The sequence below is a fragment of the Solanum lycopersicum genome, chromosome 5 (assembly GCF_036512215.1).
Source record: "Solanum lycopersicum chromosome 5, SLM_r2.1".
Classification (NCBI taxonomy): domain Eukaryota; kingdom Viridiplantae; phylum Streptophyta; class Magnoliopsida; order Solanales; family Solanaceae; genus Solanum; species Solanum lycopersicum.
This window is the reverse complement of record NC_090804.1, coordinates 32,069,773-32,089,800: the sequence shown is the minus strand read 5'-3', so window position 1 is coordinate 32,089,800 and position 20,028 is coordinate 32,069,773. Positions and strand designations below refer to the sequence as shown.

The window sequence follows — 20,028 nt, the reverse complement described above, 5'->3', positions numbered from 1 at the left end:
ACGATACATCTTTCAACAAATGAAATATATGTTGGACAACTGAACAAGACTATTTCTAAAATCATATCAACAAAATGACCATAAAAGAAGCAACAAAAGCAACAAAAATGACTTTTCACTGAATGTTAAACAATACATACACATACATTTCCTCAAAATTAGGCTTCTTTTGGGTTGGTTGAGTGTCTTTAGAAAATAATAAATAATAGGGACAATTACATACATCATTATTCAACTTTTACATCTAATTGTTCATTAATCCAAGAAAAAAAATTCAAAAATAACTTATCCATTTTAAATCGATCACGATTTCAGTTCAGAAAAAGAGTAAGTCACGACTGAAGATGTGGAGGAAAATAACGAAAATAGTTGGAGAGGAAAAGGAAGAAAATGATGATAGTCTAGTTGAATTTTTGGATTGAAAAAGAAAAAAGAAGAAGAACAAAAGAGAGAGAAGAGAGAAATAACGCTGGGAGAAGATGAAAAAATCTTTTTTTTTTAAAAATGATTTGACTTGAATTATATAAGTTCAAAAATAAAGTACTTTTTGTATTTTATAAAAAATTAAAAAAGTTTTTGAAATATTAATTGATTTCAAATTTAATTAATTACATTTGAAAGAGAACTGTTAATTAATCTGTCAAAAAAAAATAAAAATCAAAGACTTATTTGACACCTTTAATTTTCTCGACAAACAAGGTGTTAGTAGTGACGGCAAAGAAAAAGAAGAGACTCCAACCAATTTTCCGTCCAAATGTATGTCTCCGTCAATCTCTCCGGCAGACAAGCGTCGAACATGAACTCCCAAATCTAGGCCACTACATTGTCGCTCATCTTTGCTTTTCTCTTCTTAGTTGATGATTTTATACTGAACTCAAGTCTTAATGGATCGAGCGCGAACTGCAAGTCCGAGTCAGTTAAGGAAATGGAGCAGCGAATCCGGAGCTCCCATGGCTGCTCTTACTGTCGGCTCTTCATCTCCAAGACATGGCCGCTCTTCCTCTATCACCGGAATGTCTAACATTAAGCGCACTCAGAATGTTGCTGCCAAAGCTGCTGCCCAGCGCCTTGCTCAAGTCATGGCCTCTCAAGCAGCCACTGGCAATGATGACGATGAAGATGGTGATGATGATCTAGGATTCCGATTTTCCGCTCCTCCACCTCCCTCTTTTTCCAGGTCCAAGGTCAGCACTGCTGCCAATAGCTCTAGTGATAGCAATGCTATCAACCCTGTTATTCAGTCGGCTAAGTTAAATACCAGATCATCTTCACCTGCGGTAATTTCTAGACCTCGATCTATCCAGTCTTCATAGTCTCTATTACTTTTTGTCAGCTTTATTGTTCAACTTCTGAAATATTCACCGCCTCTGGAACTCTACCTAGATAATCAAGTACAATCCAGTATGAATGTGTTCAAATTCAACTGCATTTGTACGTAATTTCAGTTATTTAACTCTGTTGTCGACCGTAAGGTAAAAAGATTGAACCTTCTGTTCAGAAAGTGAATATAGCTCAAGACACTGAATTGTTGTTAAATCTCTTAGGATTTAGTTCCTGGGTTTGTTGTAAAAGTTGTAATATAATGTACAGAAGGGATATAGTTGGACAAATTTAATCTAAAAGAGCATAAGCATCAGAACATTATTTTTCTTGGCTCTGATTACCTCTGTATGGTAATTGTTTCCATTTCCTGCTTCTATGAGTAGCTAGCTAGGAATATTGTTGAGGAATTGCCGTCTCTTCGTTCAACATCAGCAGGAAGACCAACTGTCCCATCTCGTCCTCCACCGTCAATACCAAGTACCCAACAGCCTGTAAGGACTCCTTCACCTATACCACCAATCGATCCTCCAACCAACAAGCTGAGAGAGAAAAGGTACTAATAGTGAAAACCTCTTTTCTGATATTTCCTTTTTCCTTTTCAGTTTGACACTCCTACAAACAAGCAGCTAGAGCAAAGGGTCTAAATAGATGTGCTTTTGCTTTTCATTTGTAGGTTGTATCTATTACTTGTCATTTATTCCATATTCGCCAAGTTCTTGTAATTGTGTCATTTAATCAACTTTTAGAACCCACAATATTTGCTTTTTGATTATATTCTATTGCTATGACGTTTCAAAAGATGCTGAACTAGCTTAATCATCTGTACATATGTGTAGTTCTGTTGTTGTGCAACAATGAAGCAGTCCAAGTGTGTCTTAAGGCACATGAGCTTCCTTCATATATATGCAGTAGGTGCTTTAGCATGATTCAGTTCCTTTTCTCTGCATTCATCATCCTAATGCGCAATGCAGATTCTCTCCAGATTTAAGACAAGTTAACTTGAAAGACACAGGAGATCACCGTGCTGCTTCTGCGCTTCGTGATGAAGTATGTTCATTGTGCTATCAAATTGCAATTCTCTATTCTTACATGCATAGTATTCAGTCATTAGACACGTAAAGTGTCTGTTGTGTTTCTATATACACATAATTACTTGGATATATCACTTGACTTCAGTGCCGTTTCTGCTCTGATCCTTCAATTTTTTTCGGCAGCTTGATATGCTACAAGAAGAAAATGAAAATCTTCTTGGAAAGGTGCACGTTCATCAGTTCTTTTTTCTCTACTTTACTTGCATTAAGACATGCATCTCTGAATGTGTTTATACTGAATTTGAGAAATTCTGTGCAGCTTAGAGTTGCCGAAACGAGTTACGAGGAGGCAGAAGCTAGAGTGAAGGAGCTTGAGAAACAGGTTATGCCATTACTATTCCCAAACTGTGCACAAATCCTTCCTCTTTGTTACTCTTAAGTACTTGTAACATTCATTTGTTTTTTCTCGATGCGTATAAGAGCCTCAGTGCTTCATTACTGGAATTTACTGGTTTGCCTGAAAGAGGATGAAAGGAATAAACTTATGTTTTGTCTTGGTCTTTTGATAAAAATAAGAGAGGAAAACTTGATTATAGTCAGCGTGTCATTCTTTGATAACACCTCGTTTATCTGAAAAAAGAAGTCATAAGATGATAATTAGAATGGACACCTTATTTTGAAATTTTTTGCTGGGATAAATATTATTGATTCTCTTTGTGGTTTATGCTCCACAGATGTTTTAATTTAAACTTCAAGTTCTTTTGATAGTTGAAAGGCATTTCTTATGCATCAGGTTGCAGCACTTGGAGAAGGAGTATCTTTAGAAGCAAAGTTGTTAAGCAGGCAAAAGTCTTCCACATCTTTCTCTTACCACTGAATTTGTATTTATGCAAACATTTTTGGTGGATATGCATGTATTGTAGTATCATGATATCTTATCAATTGCAGGAAGGAAGCCTCTTTGCGCCAAAGGGAGGTCAGTTTGGATATTTGAGTTAACTGCAGATTAATTTGGTTACACTGCTTCTTCCTTTGGTCTTTTGTGTGAAAGAATGTTTACTTAAACAGCATAAATATTAGAAATCATTCTTTATCCAACTAATAACAGAATGTAAATGAAATGTTTATCTTGGCCTGTTTAGACATGACTCCACATATTGAGGAAAACACACAGACAAACATTGTTAGAGTGACCATTCTATTATTTCTAGTATGCTACATGATAGTTGGTAGAGTATGTTAATTTCCCTGCTTATTCTCGCTAAACTTTCATATTCAAGTTTGAATGTTATTAATTGTATGTTCAACTGTACTTGTAATAATTATCGTAGTTGCGCAAACTCTTCATTTTTGCTGCCGCACCTGTGTCAACATGAGACGGTTGTCGGTGCGGGATACATATGGGATTCAGTCAACAACATCGGATAGTTTGACCAAAGTCCATGGACAAATTTGGGGGAAAGTTGAGATTTTGATTTCTCAAAATAGAAGATATAATAGATTTAAGCTAAGTTGGGTAGACTCTTCACTTCCAATAAGCAACCATGTTGAATTCTCCAAAAATACACTTTTGAAGAATTCGACGTGCACCCGTTACATTTTTAAGATTCTGAGCACCATAGGATTTAAAGACAGAAGAAATGGCATAACTTCAATATTATAGTCCTTTTGTCTCCTTTTTGGCTTTTCCTCTTGGTCAATATTCACTGCTTCATATTTCAGACAGAGAGAAACCAAGTATTCAAATAGTGCAGTTGTGATTTCTAGTAGGCAATAGCAATGATCGGTAAGGAATGTTGGTCAAAAGCCTCAAATGACTTTCTTTTTCTTTTTTTGAGGGGAAGAACTGGAGAGCTTGAAAGAAAAAGTTGTGGTCTTGGGGAAGTAAACCTAGAAGATCTTTATAGCTCTATTTTATTAATTGGATTTTTTAGCCAAATTTTACCATCCGTATCCATCCGTGGATCCGTACCCGAACAACATCATCATCATCAAGAACAACAACATAATACCCCGTGGAATCCCACATGAAGGTAGAGTGTAGCAAATTCAAGTACAAAAAAGGAGAAAACTATGGAGAAAACATAACAACTAACAAGAGAAGCCGTGCAAAGTCTACCAGGAAAGAACATGAAAAACAAAATAGTGTTATTCAAGAAGAAAAAGAATAGCAAATTCAAGTACAAAAAAAGAGAATACTATGGAGAAAACATAACAACTAACAAGGGAAGCAGTGCAAAGTCTACAAGAAAAGAACAACAATAACAAAATAGTATAGTGTGATAATTGAAACACAATAAACAATAGACGATGGTAGATATCAATAGCAAGAATTACAATAATATGTCTGGTATAACAACAAACACCGACAAACCTAAATACTCGAAAAGCAAGATAACACTCCACTTAGTGTAACCCTCTCCCATAATACACGTACTCCACACCCTCCTATCTAAGGTTATATCCTTGATAACCTGAGTTTTTCCATTTCCAGTCTAATCAACTCTCCCTATACTTCTTCAGCTACCTTTACTTCTCCTCATACCCACTATAACCAACCTCTTTCACCTCCTCGCTGGTGCCTATGCATCTCCCCTTCACATGTCCAAATCATCCAAATCTCGCTTCCCTCATTTTATTCACCACAGAGGCCACTCCCACGTCATCTCAAATATTCTCATTCCTAATCTTGTTGTTCCTACTATGCCTACACATTCACCTCAACATCCTTATCTCCGCAACATGCATCTTCTGAACATGGGATTTTTAACTGTCCAACTCTATGTCTTATATAAGAAAGTTGGTCTAACCACCACTCTATAGAACTTACTTTTAAATTTTGGTGGTACTCTTTTATAACACAAGACTTCGGATGCAAGCCTCTACTTCATCCACAACGCATCAATACGATGTGTGATATCATTGTCGATGTCCTTATTTCTTTGGATTATAGATCCAAGATACGTGAAACTGTCTCTCTTGGGCATAGCCTATGTGTCAAGCCTCACTTCCACGATCGCCTCATGTTGCATCACTGCATTCAGACGACATACTCTGATCCTGCTTAACTTGAACCCTTTAGACTCTAGAGTTTGTCTCCACATCTTCAATCGACACTAACTCCGTTGCACATCTTATTAATCAATGCTATTTCGTCCGCAAATAACATACACCAAGGCACCTTATTTAAGATGGACCATATCAATTCATCCATTACTAAGGCAAATAGGAACGGGCTAAGAGTTGATCCCAGTGCAATCTCATCTCCACTAAGAAGTGCTCCAGATTTCCTCGCACCGTTCTAACATGCAGATTAGCTCCATCATACGTGTGCTTAATTGCCCTAATGTAAGCCACCGATACACTTTTAGCCTCTTGGCATCTCCAAAGGACTTCCTGCGGGACCTTTTTTGTAAGACTTTTCAAGGTCAATAAATACCATATGTAAGTCGCTCTTCCTTTCTAGGTATTTCTCCACCAGTCACCTCACAAGATTGATGACTTTAGTAGTCGATTGCCTTGACATGAATCCAAATTGGATTGACATTTTACCCGTCTTAAAAATGACATTAAACAAACCAATTAACCACTCCATACATGCCTTCCCAAACTCCACCAGAATCTCATCTAGTCCTTTCGCTCTTCCCCTGCTTATCCTTATCGTGCACTTAACCTCAACCTTAATACATCTACAGTACCCGAAATCCCGATGTCTCTCAGTGTGCTCCAAATCACCTAGCGGAGCCCTATCTTTGTCCAAAGCTTATGGAAGTAAGTTTGCCATCTTTTCTTAATCAGGGTCTCCTTCGCCAACACCTTGCCTTACTTATCCTTGATGCACTTCACTTGATCCAAGTCTCCGACCTTCTTCTCTCTTGCCTTTGCGAGCCTGTACAATTTCTTATCTTCACCTTTGTCTAAGACTGGTCAACGGACCGGAACCGGGTCACCGGACCGGAATGAACCGGTACCGGACCGGACCGGAATCCGTTGACCGGAATTTTGACCGGTACCGGGATGAACCGGACCGGAATTAATTACCGGGATGGTTCATCGGTTCCGTCCCGTTCCACTATATACCGGGACGGAACCGGAATGAACCGGGATGGAACGGGACGGGATTAACGGGACGATATTTTTTAAATTACGAAAATATATTTTTTTTTTATTTTTTAAGTATAAATTAATAGTTTTTAAATTTATACTATAATTTTTAACTTAAGTTTATTTTAAAGATATTTTATTAATTTTTTTTATTATTGTTAAGTTTGCAAGTAATCTAATAAAGTTTTCAAAATTTAAATCTTTTGAAGTTTATACTTTATAAGTTATTACTTATATTCATTAATATTTATTTTATAAGTTATATTTATAACTTGTATCTTGTAAATATTAAATAAATAAAATTTGTAATTTTAAAAAAGGAAATTAAATTACAAAAATTAAAAAATATCAATTTAATTTATTTAAATTTGTAACAAATTACAATTTCAATTTACAACTATTAGTAGAGTACATAGCTTACGCAGCCACCTTCTAGGAAGGCTTCTGTTTCAACTATGTCTCGAATGTAATACTAATAGTTGTATAGTCCCGTAAATCCTCTTTCTAACTCAGCTAGGGATTGATTGTGATCAACTTCTGGTCTTGGTAAAGCTCGTTGACGATTTTGAATTTCGATGCCATCATCACTACCACATCCAATAGCTGAATCTATGAAAAGTTCAAATTGACTATCTAACTTTGGAAGTCCTTGATTTCTACGCTCAGCATTTATCCAGTCTCTAAATAACACTGATATCTCCAGGCTGTCTTCTGCTAACGAATATCTGTGGTCTCCAATTTGAAATCTTGCCGCGCTGAAAGCTGCCTCTGAAGCTACTGATGATCCTTGAATTGCAAGCACATCCTTCACCATCCTACTAAGTTTTGGATATTGAGCTCCACGATTTCTCCACCAGTTCAATAGTTCCGGTATACCATTATCGTTTGTAATATCATCTGTACCCTGTTCAAGATATTTAACAAATTCACATTTATTAGAAGAGTCAAGACCAAGTTTATGTTTCACTCGTCCATGAGCACCTACTTGATTTGTAGACGTTTGAGGATTTTCAACATTATCTAAGAATGAATATTTATCATACATTTCTTTTGCAAAGTATTTTATACTATTTTGACATGTTACCAAATCAGGTTCTTCTTCAGGTTGAATATCTAAATTCTGATAAATGCATTCAACTAAAGCTTTTGCACCATATTCTTTATATTCGGGGTTGAAAAGAAGTGCAGTTAAATAAATTTGAGGAATAGGAAAAAAATATTTTTTAAATTTTGTAATCATAACTTCAATAGCAGAGGTGAATAAAGTATTTGTTTTATATTCAGAAAAAATAGATGAAATCTCACATATGTGTATTAAAATTTCAGAAATAGTAGGATAATATATTCCAGAAAATTTTTTAGTAGCATCATAAAATGATTTCAAAAATATTCTAAGTTCATTTACTTCATCCCAATCACTATCATTAATTTTAAATTCAGGATAAGCATTATGATTATTAAATAGCGTAGTAATAGGTTGCCTATATGCATAAGCAACTTCAAGCATATCATAAAAGGAATTCCATCTAGTTTTTACATGCTTCGGAACTTTTCTAAACGGAAGTTTAAATGCATTACAAAGTTCTTTAAATTGATTAATTCTACTACTACTATTCATATGAAAAATGTAAAAACAAGCATTATCAATTTTATCACAACTATTTTCAAATAATTTCACACCGTCACTAACAACCAAATTTAATATATGCGCGGCACATCTAACATGAAAAGCATATTTACTAATAGGACAAAGTCTAGGTTCTAGCAAATTAATAGCATTTAAATTAGCAGAGGCATTATCTAAAGTAATACTAATGACTTTATCACAAAGACCAAAAAAATCTAAAATTTCCAACACAGTAGTAGCAATATAAATTCCGGTTTTTTTCTTTTGACAAATTTTATAACCAACAATTCTTTTTTGTAAATTCCAATTATAATCGATCCAATGCGCAGTAACAGTTAAATAATCAAAACCATTAGGACTACGACCCATATCAGTAGTAATAGCAACTCTACAATCCATTAGTTCAAAATAGGCACATAAATATTGACAATGTTTTTCTTGAAATTCGAAAATATCTCTTTTTACCATGCTTCTTGATAAACCTTGAAAACTAGGATTATATGTTTCACGAATATAAGCAATAAAACCCGGATGTTCTCCAAAACTAAAAGGTAAACCACAAACAACAACCATTTTAGCAAAGTTTTCACGATCACGATCCTTGTTATAGGTTCGATGTGTAAGAGGACCACTTGGGTTCGAAGTATTTAACTCACTTTGAACCATATTTGATCCTCTAACCGATTCTTCAACATTACAATTTCCACCAACTTCAAGAGAAGACATATATGCAAACCACTCTTTACTATGCTTGTTAATCAAATGTTTTTTTAATCCCCCCGTTGAACCTCCCGTCCCACCAGATGTATATTTAAAATGTTGTTTACAAAGATTACATATACTAAAAGTTTTTTCTTCATTCAAATAACAAAATTTCCACACATGTGATTTTAAAGAACGTTGTACCTTGGTCTTACCTCTAGTTGGAATAATAGGGGGACGAGTAGTTCCAACCGGAGGTGGAGCTTCAATACCTATACTATTGACTGTATTGAGGTCGGCGGCGGGACTAGTCGGTGTATCATCTAAATCTACTTCTTCATCTAAATTTAATTGTTCATCCGTTTCCACTTCTTCATTTTCTTGATTAATACCATAATGTCTTTCATAGAGTTCATGGGGAGTCGGACTATCTGAATTAATATTTATAGAACCGGGACGGGAAAAACTAGTTTCATTCACATGCGTAAATTCATCTGTATTTATTCTAACAAGAGGAATTTTAGATTTAGACGAACTAGCACCTTTGTTAGTTTTTTTAACTAATTTTTTTACTGATTCTACTAGACCTTTTTTACTTCCACTTTTTTTAGAAGACTCCATGATATAAAATTATAAATTATAAAATACGAAACTTAACAAGCACAATAATATAACAAGAACAACTTACAAGTTAAATAATAAATACAAAAAATAAATATAAGATTAGAGAGTGGAACGAAGTTACCAAACGTTTGTATAAGAACAAACGATTATAATGAAAATTAAAATATTGATGTCGAAACTTGAAATTTGAAGAAGATTCCTCCTCCGAAATACACCAAATGACCAAATGATATAAGTTATAAATATGAATGTAATTTGGAAATATATATTCTCTCAAATACTCAGATTATATTTGTAAGTTGTAAACTTGTAATTATAAAATTTTTACACACAACTCTAATTTATACAACAAAAAAACTAGCCGTTTTAATTTTTCCGTTTAAAATTTAAGGCTGTTCTCGGGAAAAGGGTAGGGGGCGCGGGGGGGGGGGGGCTGCCTGCACTGCAGCTGCAGTGCTGCTTTATGCAGACTGCAGTCTGCAGGCTGCAGGGGCGGGCAGGGGATGGGCAGGGGCGGGCAGGGGTGGGGAATTTGAAAAAATTTAAATTTTAAAATATAATTTATAAAAAATATAAATATAAATTATATAAAATATAAAATATAAAAAAATTAATATATATTAAATAAACCGGACCGGAACCGGAATGAACCGGGATGAACCGGTACAGGTACACCGGTACGAAACTACGGTTCCGTCCCGTTCCGTATACCGGTTTAGAATATCCCGGCCCGTCCCGTAGGCAACCGAAACGGGACGAACCGGAACGGTACCGGTACGTCCCGTTCCGTTGCCCAGTCTTACCTTTGTCCTTACTCAGTTTACAATCATTCAAAGGCACTCGTCTTTGCTGTTGTAACCGCTAACTTAGTCTCCATCTTTGCTGCCTTATAAATTTTCTTATTTGTCTGCTTGTCCTCCTCATCCTTGCATTCTTCCACCAACTTTGCATAAACTAGCTTCTTTGCTTCCACTTGCCTTGAACTTCTCCGTTCCACCACCAATCCCCTCGGTAACCGCCAATATTACCCCTCGAGACCCGTAGCTGCCTCTCTAGCTGTTTTTCTAATGCAACTAGTTGTCTTATACACATGCTTTCCACATTCGCAATACTTTTCCAAGCCCCCATGACCATCAACTTCTCATCCATATTCCGAGAGAGAGCAAGGCTCAAGCCACACTATTTAATTCTTGGTTAGTCATGAATTCTTCTGCCTCTACCCTCGCTCAATCTCCAAGTCCATCAGCTAAAACTTATGTTGGGAAATTCTCACTCAGGATAACCTTGCATTCCTTACAAAGGCCTATATTGCCTTCCCTCAAGAAAAAGTAATATGTCAGAGTTTTAGCCACCACGCAATGGAAGGTAACCAAGTCGTCTTCCTTCTTCGGAAAACACTAGTTAGCTATCAGCAACTCAAAAGCTCTATTATAATCCATGAGCAAAGTTCCACCTCCATTTCTATTTCCAAAACCAAAGCCTCCATGCACATCGTCGAATCCATAGGAAGTTGCCCCAATGTCGCCATTTGAAATCTACACCAATAAAAATCTCTTAGGTGTGTAGTATACCCCTCACCACCTCATCCAAGTCCTCCCAAAAGTGCTTCTTGACCTCCTCGTGCAAACGTACTTGTGGCGCGTAAAAGCACTAATAATGTTCAAAGTAAGTCCTTCAACAACTAGCTTAATTGTCATCATCTCATCATTGATCTTCCTAACTTCCACCACTTGCTCCCTATGGTCTCCGTCTAAGAAAATGCCTACTTCATTCCTATCCATTGAGCCTCCCAAGTACCACAACTTAAAACTTTTCACATCCCAAGCCTTAGTATGTACTGATTTGTCCCCTGAACACACTATATTAATCTTCCTCTTTTTTAGAATCTTCACTGTCTTTATGGACTTCCCCGTCAAAGACCCTATATTCCAAGACCTTACGCTCAGCCTAGGGGAACCTACCACTCGAAACCCCTCGCCCTTGACCTAAGACATGTCCCTAGTCTATCATCTTTTACCAAAGCCACCAAAGAAGGTGTAAAATACAAAGGCAAACACTAAGGAAAGCTAATTCAAACTTGTGAAAGATAGCAGGCAATAAGTCTGAACTATACTGTAAATCAGAAGCAAGCAAGTAATCAATGAATTGAACTAGACTGCAGAACAGAAACAACCCGCACTATGCTGTAAATCAAAAGAACAGAAAAAAAGAACCACATTACCACAACACGAAGTATGCTGCAGGAGAAGAAAATAAGGATCACAGCAGTTATTGAAATGACAGTTCTGAAAAAGGAATTTAAACCAGAGGTAATACCTCCTAATCCATACCCTTGAATCTTAAAATTTAGATTTTGCAGAATATGGCTCTCGGATTCGCATCCACGTCGGATACCCATACCTGAGTCCGAGCAACTTAGATTATTAGTGGACTAATTAGTTGGAGTAGTTCTTTGTTTATCATACATATGTTACCTGCTCAAAAAAGTGAAAAACTATACATGTTAAACTGTCTAAGTCTTCTTCAAAATACCATGCTGACATATTACAACAGCATTGTCCTATCTCTTTGTAACTGTCTTCAAGTGTGCTTCAGTTTCAAAAAATGTTTTACCTCGAAGCAACTAAAGATTAACTGGTGTAGGCTACACTGAAAGATGCAAAACAAGCAAAGAATGGGATAGATGCGGAACTTGCAAGTCTCCACTCTAATGTTCAGGTAAACATCATCACCATGTGCTACAGCAATGTCTGGTTTTCTATCTAAATTTTTTTTCTAATTTGACATAGAAAGCAAAAGATGAAGCAGCTGCTGCTGTAGATCAACTTCAGGGGTCTGAATCTGAGGTTAAAGCTCTACGCTCTATGACACAAAGGATGATTTTAACCCAGAATGAGATGGTATCTAGCTGCACCTTCTGATGCTGCTTTCTTCATTTGCAAAATTTTTCATCATAGAAATAAATTCCGCGCATTCGATATTGTAGGAAGATGTTGTTCTGAAACGATGCTGGCTTGCACGATATTGGGGTTTAGCAACTCAGTTTGGTAAGTAATGAATCAGAGTTTTGTCTTTTTCCTAGTCACACACATGATCTCTATTCTTTGTTTTGAGAAGGAACATAATCTCTGTTCTTTGTTTTTGAGAAGAAACATGATCTCTATTCTTTTCTGAATCAGAAAATCTCTTTTCTTGATTTCTATTCTTTTCTTTTTCCTTTAATGGTTCATCATGAATTTTTGGTTTCCTGTATACTGCTGCTGGTCACACTGACCTTTTTCATTAGCTATAGATTTGAAATAGTTTTATGCTGTCACCCAAGTTATGTCAATTTAACTGTTGTGTTTGATTTTTCGATTGTTTTATCAAATGAAGTACCTTGAAACCCTTCCATCACGCGCACCCATAAGAAAAAAGGAAAATAGACAAAGGGGCACATAAGATAGTGAATCAAGATAGAAGAATGAAACATTGCAATTGCACATTTGAAAGATAGCTAGATTGAAAGCAGGTGCCTTTGCTCCTATAGTGTTACAAAGAAGGAACTTATAGTAGTGGCACTAACTTCACCTAGAAAACTTACAACAACAACATCATAACCAGCGAAATCCCACAAGTGGGGTCTTGAGAGATCACTGTGTACATAACCTTACCCTACCAAGGTAGAGATGTTGTTTCTGGTAGATCCTTGGCTTAGGCAAACTATGATTACATGCAAATTAACTATGATTACATTGTTTTACAACTATACAGAAGGAGATTAACTTTTCATAACGGATTGCATCAATTAAATGCATCCAAGGGTGTGGCTTACTGGTCAATGAAGTGTATTGAAAACCATGAGGTCTCCGGTTCAAATCCTCACAGAGTCCTAGGCAAAAACACTAGGTGATTTCTTTTAATTTATCCAACCCATGGCAGTGGAGTTACCTGGGTGTTTGTGCTGGTGGGAGGTACCTTGTGGAATTAGTCGAGGTGTGCGCAAGGTGGCCTGGACACCACATTTATCAAAAGAAATAAAATTTAAATACCCTCCTTTCCCAATTTTTATGACACTCATTTCTAAGAGAATGACATCTTTCTATATTTAGTAATAATTTGATGTTAAACTTCTCATTTTATTCTTAATAAGGTGACTTATAGCCACACAAGTATGCTAATTTGAGACCACAAGTTTTAAAAGTCTTCTTGTCAATCTTAAACTCTGTGCCTCGTCAAATACCATCATATAAATTGGGCGGAGAAGATTTTTTCACAATTTCCAGTGCATGAATGTTGCCTACTTTTCCTTGTCTAATTGCATTCTTATCCACCCAATGCTTTACTTTTTGTTAAGTTTTGACCCCATGTGTCCCTATACTCTTGTTTCATTGCTTTAGATATGTAAGAAATGTTACCGGTTTGAACTCAGTTTAAGTCAATGTTGCTCTGCTTTTCCCTTCAGGCATTTGTGCAGATATTGCTGCTTCAAAACACGAGTACTGGTCATCCTTCGCACCTCTTCCTTTTGAATTGGTCATCTCTGCTGGCCAAAAGGCAAAGGAAGAATGTTTGGAAAAAGGCAAGCATGATTTATTTATGGGTTTTCTATTTGATTTTGTGGATTTCCAAGCTATGGGTTTATCACATGGTAAATATTTTGAATGGGCATAATCAATATTCTCTCTTGCAGGTGATGACAATCCAGAGATGGGAAAGTTTGTTCAGGATTTGAATGATCTCACTGGAGAAGGGAATATAGAAAGCATGCTTTCTGTTGAAATGGGCTTGAATGAACTTGTTTCTTTGAAGGTTACTCTAATAACTATAGTCATTATGTTGTTCTTGTTCTTGTATTTTCTTTAGTTCCTTGAATTAGGTAGAACATGCATCGCTTAACCTGTTTCTGAACTTGAGCTTTTAAGTACTTCTCATGTTGTTTATTACGAAAGTTATTAATTCTGTTATCATTAGCATCGCAAATCATTTTTCTTTGTTTTTTTGAGATAAACAAATCATGATTCTTTGTTCAAATTAAAGATTCCAATGCTCATTCATTTCTTCACCAAGCCACTCATCAATCTAAGTGTTAAAATTTCCACATTGCAGTTTAAAAAGAATATGATCAGTTTAGTTAGGAATTTGTTATGCCTAAAGCTGATCTTAGACAAAACTTTGGTAAAATAAGAAAGGACCTACTGAATATGTATCATAATGGTTATTACAGGAAGTGAAAATAATTGGTTTTTGCTTGAGAAAATAATTATGATACTTATGGTGTTCAGCCGAGGGATTGGGCACAGGCCAATATCAGGCCAGTCTTCGGATTTGGAACACCAAGTTCATATTGAAAGGATGAAATCTACTACTTTAATCCATTCTTGTCCTATTTTGCTCTAGAATAGTTTTGGGTGCAAATAATCTCTTGCATGTAAAGTTGCCCATTTCAAAAGAATATATAAAATCTCTTGCATGTGCACCAGGGTATTCTTTTGTTCTCCTTTTAGTTGGAAGAATAGGGAACTACTTTACCATTTACTGATATTCCTGATCCAGGTTGAGGATGCCATAGTGCTTGCACTGGCTCAACAACGGCGTCCAAACTCTGCTCGAACATCGATTTCAGGTTTGTCTCTTGTTTGTTGTTTAAATATTGTTAGTTAACTACTGGTATGTTCATATGTTTGTTTTTTGATCTCCAAGCCATAAACCCTACTTGCAAAAAAATGTATATGTTATTACATGCTCTGTTCAGCAGTCATTGTTTGCTTAGTTATATATCTTCCAATGAAATGATAGTCGTTATAGACTCAAAGCTAAGGTCAAGGATTGTGGTTTGATGCTTGAAAGTGTTCTACCTCATAAACCAAGGGTGTAGCCTAGTGGTCAATGAAGTGGGTGTAAACCTTGGAAGTCAGTGTTCGAATCCCAAACTCCCAATAGAGACAAAAATACACTAGGCGATATCTTCTCATCTGTCTAAGTCTTGGTGGGAAGAGTTACTTTATACCTGTGCTGGCAGGAGATGGCAGGTACCAGACAGTGAAGTTGAGCATTAGTTGGTCTGCACACCACCACTTTGATAAAACAGATGTTCTGCCTCATAAGTCTGAATATAAAATTCAAGGCTGCTTATACCTGTACCATAATATAGATACCTACCTGTACTGTTATGTGCTTTCGAAATATTGACATCTATATTGTGGGAAACAAATGTTCCAGCCTGTTATGTAATGCAAAAACAAACTTACAGTTTTACATGTAATTTTTTCCATTTTTGGATGGTAACATATAAAATGGTGATTGGCCACCTCCATGTTCTCACGGTAACATTGAGAATAAATTAAGGTCTCCACTTAATAACCATCATTTTGAAAGGCAAAGTTAGGAATCTCTGAGATTCACCTCATGGCTCGTCTTACATAAAGCAGACCGTAAATTCCTTGGAACGATCACAAGGACAAAAGTCTCATGTAATTAATAACCCCAATAGATTGAGGGTTGCATCTTTCATGTTTTGGGTTGTTAGCACGATACACCATAGCACATTGCATCTTAAATTTCTTTGAAGTATTCGACTTTCTTTTTCTCTCCATAATATATTGCTTGGTCACTCTTCTTGAAATGTACACATGTTATTACACCAAGATATTTGAATTAACTTCGTCAATTTTTGTAATGTACACATGTTATTACCACCAAGATATTAATGTTTACAACAAATTTTAAAGTGACAGAAAATAAATTGCAATCACAATAAAATATGAAGAAACATAAATTTATTTATAAATAGTGTAGGTACAACTCTATTCCTCCCTTGAATAATCTCTCGTAAAATATTTATCCATGATTACAGAGTCGTTAATGGCGCATTTCTCGAACTAGGATGATTTGAATTTGATCTCCTTTTGAATATTCCATGAATTTGCAGAATATTCGAGATGCTTTTTCAAGGGAATATACTACCCTTAATATAGGCATGAACTAGGGTTTTGGATCGAGTACCTTCCAAGATTCCTAATTGGAATCGAACACATATTGTAGAGTCCTAACTTAAATTTAACACATCTTATAGAGTTCCACAAAATTTCAATGTTTACAAATGCCTCATGCTTCAGGATTTGTCGGATGGTAGACTTGATGAAACTTAAAGACGAGACTTGAAGTACTAATCATTCTTCTACCTTTGCGGCTTCAGATTTGTAGATTTGATCTATGTGAGAACTAAAAAGAGATGAAGGCCAAATTTGGTCCCACTAGACGTGCCAAAATTTGCAGAAAATAAAATTCACATTGAGAAAAGAATCAAAAGTTGTAGAAAATAAAATTCACATTGAAAAAAGCAATAATAAAAATTATCGCAGTAACAATATTTATTGATTCTAAAGGGCGAGTGTTACAATCTCTATTATTCCTTCCATTTGACTTTTCGGATATAAATTCAAGTACTCTTGAGTTTTATTTTGAATTTGTCTTGAACTTGATCTTGGATTTAAGGGCTTTGGAGTTTGTTCTTGAATCTTTGATGAACTTGAACTTTATTTTGATCATGACTTTTATTTGAATTTAAGGGCTTCAAACTTGTTCTTGAATCCATTGGTCTTGATCTTGATCGTTCTTGAAGTTGAATTCTTAAACTTGTAGTTCATAGAGAAATCTATGTCGTTTTATCCACGAGCTTTATCTAACTTCTTGTTTAGAATTTTTGGTTCCTTTTTTGAATTATGAGGACCTAGATTTATAGTTTGTAGAATAGAAGATTTGCGATTGGAACAAGTTCTCTTCATCCAATCAGTTTAAGTGACATGACATATGAGCTTTATGGAGCGGGCTTGTCATTTTGATGGATGACATGATCTTATAGGCTTCTTTGTTTGACTTGCCATGCAATGTGGCACCAAACTGGCCTCGAGGATGAAGTGTTATCAGACTTAACAAACTGGATTCCTCTATTGTAGCCCAAATCAATTAATTTGAATTTTAATTAAATCTAAATTTTTTGGACTTAAATAATTATCCCAATCAAATTAATCTATACTTCATTTTGGACTAAATATTCATTAATTTAATAAAATCCAAATCATTTTATAAATTTATACTCCCTCCGTTTCAAAAAGGATGACCTCGTTTGACTTGGAACGAAGTTTAAGAAAAAAAAGAAGACTTTTTAATCTTGTGGTTCTAAATTAAAGTTATGTCAATTGTACCAAAGTGCCCTTTTATCTTGTGGTTTTAATCATGCCACGTGGAAAGTTAAAGTTAAATTATTACCAAAAAAGGAAAGGGGCCAATCTTTTTGAAACAAACTAAAAAGGAAATAGGGACATTCTTTTTGAAACGGAGGGAGTATTTAATAAATTTTAAATGATTGCAAATGCCCCTGCTTCAAGACCTGTCGAGATATTTTATCTTTTGAAGACTAAGCTTGAAGTATTATCTAGACAAAAATTGCACGACATTAATATTGAGATCCACAATAATTGCACCACTCCAACATAATTGGAGTGAAGAAGAAGATTGTTAGTAATTACTCCATGCGGCCACTTTTCAATTTGAATAAGAAAACTAACATATATGTTTTGTTTTCATTAGGACACATAAATGTTCCTTTTTTTTTCCAATTCCAATTAAAAAGGAAACAATTGTAATCCATCTCAATTTCATATTCACATGTTTTTGTACCGCCTTACAGTCCACTTGATTCTATAGAAAATAAACACGATTGGGTACAACATATTCGAAATTTGGATTGAAACTCGTTAAATATCGTTCTGTAGAATCAAATGGATTGTAAGGCGATAGAAAAACATGTGAATATGAAATTGAGATGGATTACAATTGTTTCCTTTCTTAATTGGAATTGAAAAAATAAATAAAAAAGGAACATTTATGTGTCCTAATGGAAACAAAACATATATGTTAGTTTTACTATTCTAATTTTCATTTATGTTGGATGGTGCAATTATTGTGTATCTCAATATTAATGTCGTGCATTTTTTTTTCTAGATAATACTTCAAGCCTAGTCTTCAAAAGATAAAATATCTTGACAAGTCTTGAAGCAGGGGGCATTTGTAATCATGTAAATTTTTTTAAATATAAATTATAATATGATTCAGATTATATTAAATTCATGAATATATCAGTTCAAATAAATTATGGATTAATATAAGTTAATCATTTAAGTTTAGAAAATATGGATTTAATTAAAATCTAAATTAATTTTGATTTGAGCTACAATAGATGATACTAGTTTGCTAAGTCAAATGACGTCTCATCCCAGGCCCAGTTTGGTGCCACATGTCGTGCCAAGTCAACAACCAAGCCAATAGAATTATGTCATGTGTCAAATTGACAAGCCGCTTTATAAAGCTCATATGCCATGTCACTTAAATTTGATTGGCCGAAAGAATACCAGTTCCTATCACAACTCCTCTATTCCACACCTATAAATAGAGGTCCTCATAATTTAGAAAAGGGACCGACCGAAAATTTCTAAACAAGAAGTTAGAGAAAGCCCGTGGATCAAACACCTTAGATTTCTCTATAAACTACAAGTTTAAGAATTTAAATTAAAGAACGATCAATCGGATTCAAGAACAAGCTCGAAGCCCTTGAATTTAAATAAAAACCAAGATCAAAATAAAGTTCAAGTTCAAGTTGATTGACGATTCAAGAACAAGCTCCAAAGCCCTTGAATCTACGATCAAGTTCAAGACAAAATTAAGATCAAGCTCAAGAGCCCTTAAATTTACATCCGAAAAGATGAATAATAGAGATTGTAACACTCACACTTTGAAATCAATAAATACGGTTGTTGCAATACTGTTTTGTTTTTTATTATTGTTTTCTCTGCGTGAATTTTATCATTTACTCCCCTCCGTCCCATTTTATGTGACAATATTTGACCGGGCACAAAGTTTAAGAAATAAATGAAGATTTTGAAATGTTTACCAAATTGCCCTTCAAAAGTAGACTCACTTTTCTCTCCTCATAAATGTATTTGAGTACTATTTTTAAAATTAAGTGGAACTAACAAGGGTAAAAAAGAAACTATACCTTTAAATATTTGCCATATAAGGAAATGTGACATTCTTTTTGGGACTGACCAAAAAGGAAATGGTGCCACGTAAAATGGGACGGAGAGAGTATTATTTATTAAATATAATTTTATAGACGTTGAAATTTTATGGGACTCTATAAGACGTGTTCAATTTGAGTTGGACTCTACAAGGTGTGTTCAATTTTAATTAGGATTTTTAGAGGCTACTCAATCCTAAACCTTAGTTCATGCCTATATAAAGGGTACTATATTCCCTTGAAAAGACATCTGAAATATTCCAATAATTCATGAAATATTCATAAACAAATTAAATCTAAATCATCCTAGTTCGTGAAATACGCTACTAACGACCCTTGAATATGGAGGAATCTTTATGACAAAAGAATCAAGGGAGGGACCAAATTGTACCTGCACTATTTATCAAACAAATTTGGCCTAGTGGGACTCGAATTATGATTGTATTTTATTTTCTATTACTATAAAATTTGTTGCAAACAAATTTGGCACGCCTAATGGGACTCGATTTGAACACGTCTGGTAGAGTCTCACAAAATTTCAATGTCTATAATTACACAAA

At 35.1% G+C, this 20,028-nt stretch overlaps 1 protein-coding gene across 1 annotated transcript in view; it reads left to right on the top strand.

Moving 5' to 3' along the window:
* Positions 1–644: 644 nt before the first annotated feature.
* LOC101253187 (coiled-coil domain-containing protein SCD2) overlaps positions 645–20,028 on the top strand; it is a 32,666-nt gene continuing 13,282 nt past the window's right edge. Inside the window, exons 1-13 of the mRNA XM_004239250.5 lie at positions 645–1,277; positions 1,707–1,876; positions 2,295–2,370; positions 2,538–2,579; positions 2,674–2,736; positions 3,148–3,197; positions 3,303–3,330; positions 12,055–12,129; positions 12,201–12,311; positions 12,398–12,458; positions 13,856–13,972; positions 14,084–14,202; positions 14,947–15,016. Coding sequence (XP_004239298.2) covers positions 885–1,277; positions 1,707–1,876; positions 2,295–2,370; positions 2,538–2,579; positions 2,674–2,736; positions 3,148–3,197; positions 3,303–3,330; positions 12,055–12,129; positions 12,201–12,311; positions 12,398–12,458; positions 13,856–13,972; positions 14,084–14,202; positions 14,947–15,016 — 1,375 coding nt within the window. The 5' untranslated portion in view covers positions 645–884. The remainder of the gene's footprint in view (positions 1,278–1,706; positions 1,877–2,294; positions 2,371–2,537; positions 2,580–2,673; positions 2,737–3,147; positions 3,198–3,302; positions 3,331–12,054; positions 12,130–12,200; positions 12,312–12,397; positions 12,459–13,855; positions 13,973–14,083; positions 14,203–14,946; positions 15,017–20,028) is intronic.